The sequence below is a fragment of the Malaclemys terrapin genome, chromosome 24 (genome assembly GCF_027887155.1).
Source record: "Malaclemys terrapin pileata isolate rMalTer1 chromosome 24, rMalTer1.hap1, whole genome shotgun sequence".
NCBI classification, from domain to species: domain Eukaryota; kingdom Metazoa; phylum Chordata; order Testudines; family Emydidae; genus Malaclemys; species Malaclemys terrapin.
This window is the reverse complement of record NC_071528.1, coordinates 11310387-11313959: the sequence shown is the minus strand read 5'-3', so window position 1 is coordinate 11313959 and position 3573 is coordinate 11310387. Positions and strand designations below refer to the sequence as shown.

The window sequence follows — 3573 nt, the reverse complement described above, 5'->3', positions numbered from 1 at the left end:
TGAAATGCAGATTGGCGTTTATTTTTCAAGCTTGTTACGTGCCCGGCATCGCAGCGAGCGACAGGGAAGGAATGGAGCAGTGACCGGGGTGAAGGGGGTGTGAGAACACAGGGTTGGGGAGTCTCCCCCCTTAGAGGGACTGGCCAGGATTCAGATTCCTGCGGCTGCATTCTTTGCTCTGCTTCTGCTCTGACAATGTGGCACCAGCTGAAATTGCCAGGGGGAGAAACTCCCTTGTAAACCCAAGCGAAACCCAACCTCAGCCTGGGACTGAGCCGGGGAAACAAACCAGGGAACGCCCAGGAGGGAGCGAGCATGGGTCAGAACCTTCCCCTCCAGGTGATCCAAAACCACCTCCGTGGGCCGATTTCAACCCACGTCAGTGCCCCCTGCTCTAGAATGATCCCTGACTCTGCTCTGATGGTCTTAGCACCATCCCAGAGACTGTGGGGCTGTGCCCGATTCAAGTCAACAGGGGCAGAAGGAATCCTGAAGCCCCTCAGAACAGCAAAGTCGCTGCTTCTTCAGGGGACCAGGCAAGAGAATATTAACTCAGGGGGCTGAAAACGCGACATTCCTCTCCTGAGCCAACAGAACCCAGGTGACACGGGAACTGCTGGGCCTGCAGGCGTTCAGATCTACAGTAACAAGGCCATAGAAGCATCTAGAGAGAGTCTTGTCCCCTGTGGTTTCAGACAACACCCCGAAGGGAGAAAAAGCCGGAGGATGCAGCATAAGGGAAAGCAGCACGGGTCTCCAAGGCAGAAGATGCTAGAGGAGAAGCTGGAGCATCTCCCTCTCCGGTCCTCTAGCCCATGATCGTTTTGATCCACGGAAGGTAGTTAGCAATGCGGGTGTAGACAGCAGGAGGGGCGCTGTAGCCAAAGGAGACAATTCCCTGCACCACCCCGTTGCAGACCAGAGGCCCCCCGGAATCCCCCTGCCAAACAGAGAAGAGGAGAGACTTCAGAGGCCCTCCAGATATGGGGCCAACTTAATCCCTAGCGTAACTTGAATGACTTCCATGCACTTACCCCAGGGGTCAACCTGTTCAGTTGGCTGTTCTGCACAAACCCAATGGGGTCGCCCCATGTCCCAGGCACTGCAATTACTGGGTGTGACTGCGGCTCATGACTGATGTTCCCGAGTGAGCATTACTGGAGCAGTGAAGCTGGAGCAGCGTCGGATGTACGAACCCATCCAGAACCCTGGGTAAGCACTCCCAGGTCTGGCCCATGCTGTGGTACCCGCGTCAGCTACATTAAAGCCAGCTCGGCTACATGTACATCGGTGGTGATCGCCCCCTGTGCCCGCGGCAGAGACACACGGTCCGAAGAGGTCTGCCCTAGAGCTGGGCTAATAATGGAGTTTTCATCTCGTGCCAGTTCCAAACAGCAGCAAGGAAAAAAAGGGTCTCGGCGAAATGAAACATTTCCTTGGGGCGTGGAGCATTTTCAAGGGGAGGGAGGTTTCCAAAGGGAGAGGTGTTTCGAATCGAAAAATCAGAATGTTCTGTTCGGAAAAGGTCAAACCAACGTGTTTCGATTTGGTTCAGCTATGGGGGGGGGAGGGAGGGAGTTGGGGTTTTTTTCACCGAAACCATTGGGTGAATTGAACACAACTTGGTGCAATGTTTTGGTTGACCTAAATCTGCATGTTTTTGCCAAAAAAAAAAGGGGGGGGAAGGGGTTGAAATTTTTTGCCCAGGTCTTGTGTAGATGGGACTTACTAAGGAATCCATCGGTGCTGGGCCGTGTGCTTCCACAGATCTCCGGGCTCAGCAGCAAACCCTCCTTCAGGAGTTGAATGCAGGCCGTGTGTCAGCCTGGGTAGCAAGAAACCACACGGGGGAAACCCTTATGGGAGACACATGAGCTGGCAGGAGATTTGCATCCATGAGCGTCCCTTCTCTTAGAGTGGAACCTAAGTAGCTTGCCCTGGGAGTCCCAGCCCTGGTGCTTACACGTCCCCATTCCACCTGTTGGCCGGCGTTCCCAGTACTGACCTGGCTGGAGTCCTTGAGTTGGTGGAAGCTGCCGGCACAGAGCATGCCGTCGTTGAGGTTGGGGTAGAGGTTGAGGCATTTCCTGCGGCTGTAGATGGTGATGTTGGTCTCAAAGAGCTTGTCGGTGATCCTCTCTTTGTCAATGAGGCCCCATCCCGCGGTGCTGCACTTGGTGTCGGTGGGGACGTCGCTGCTGGTCTTGGGCAGGGGGATGACCTGGACGTATTTAGTCAGCTTGGCCTTCGCTGTCAGCTGGGTGGGAGGAAGAGGAGGAGTATTAAGCCCCAAGCAGCAGTCAATGGCATCTGGAGGCAGGGGGCCCGCGGTGAGAATGGCTCAGGAAGATGTCCAGTGGCCCTACCTGGCCAGGTGATGGGAGAGACTCAGCAACCTACAGCAACAGGCCCTGAGCACTTACACTGAGCAACCTAGGGGACAGGAGGAGGCAATACTGGAGAACATGCAGCTTGCAGGGGATGTGGGACAGTGCGGCTGACCCTGGGGGATCTATTCCGAGTGTCCCTGACCCCCAGGGAACTCCAGGAAGGTTGAGGCTGCAGGATCTGCCCATGGTTTCCTTTCCCATAGCAGCTGTCGGGGGGACCTCCCTGCTGCAGACAAGTCACTTACCTTTAGCAGCAGGATGTCGTTTGTTATGAAGATGCTGTTGTATTCAGGGTGTTTGTAGTACGTCTCAACCCCCAGCACCTGCTGCGACTCCTCTGGCTCATGGATGTTGTGAGCTCCCAGGATCACGGTGATATCCCTGAAATCGGGAGGAGACAGCGTGGGTCACTTTCCCTGACACAGCCCCTCTCCCCTTCCCCGAGGAATGGGGGCGAGGGTGCAGAGACAGCTGGCTTCACATGGACTGCAGACGACTCCTGCTTTAAAAGGTATTGCGTCAACCAGCGTGAGAAGGACAAACCCAGCGACAGTACCTACCCCATGCAGTGAGCGGCGGTCATCACCCAGTCCGGGGCTACCAGAAACCCCCCGCAGCTGAAACCACCCGACATCTTCAGGGCTGCCATGTAGGGCCTGGAGTGGGGCTTGGCTTCATGCCCCCCGACAATCTGACTCCGCAAAGCACCTGAAAAAGACACAGTCTCCTGAATAGGAGGAGAAGGAATGGCTCCTTCCTCACCTGGTGCATGGACCCCGGAGAGTCACCCTCACCCATGGCTTCCTCTACTCACCAGCATGGGCCGAGGGGTAGGACAGCAGGGAGAGCAGTAGCAAGAGACACTGGGGCCGCTCCATCTCTAAGTTCACAGCTCCTCGGATCCTCTTCCAGGCTCGGCACCAACCGGAGCCTCCTGCTGCCCTGTGGCTGGTTTTATAGCCTCAGACCAACGAAACTCGGAAACCAGGAAACCACATGTGCTGGGCTGATCTAAATGATCCGGGCACAATCAGATCCTTCTGCGTCTATCTGCTACCGCCTCTCCACTTGCCTCTGGTCACTTGCTTTAGATGCTCGGAAGCTGGCCCGAATTGACAGCTTCTGGGGGCGTGCAGGACAATGCATCTCTTGTTCCCAGCGGGGCAGGCCAGTCAGCAGGACC

The 3573-nt window shown here is 56.0% G+C and overlaps 1 protein-coding gene across 1 annotated transcript; it reads right to left on the bottom strand.

The window, feature by feature from the left end:
* On the bottom strand, positions 1–3303 carry LOC128828710 (duodenase-1-like). Its single transcript, XM_054013609.1, has 5 exons — positions 3205–3303; positions 2951–3098; positions 2636–2771; positions 2006–2257; positions 1–940 (listed from the first exon to the last, which is right to left on the bottom strand). Exons 1-5 carry the CDS (start codon positions 3266–3268, stop codon positions 809–811), a joined length of 732 nt encoding a protein of 243 aa, XP_053869584.1. The 5' UTR covers positions 3269–3303; the 3' UTR covers positions 1–808.
* Between the last annotated feature and the right edge of the window lie 270 nt (positions 3304–3573).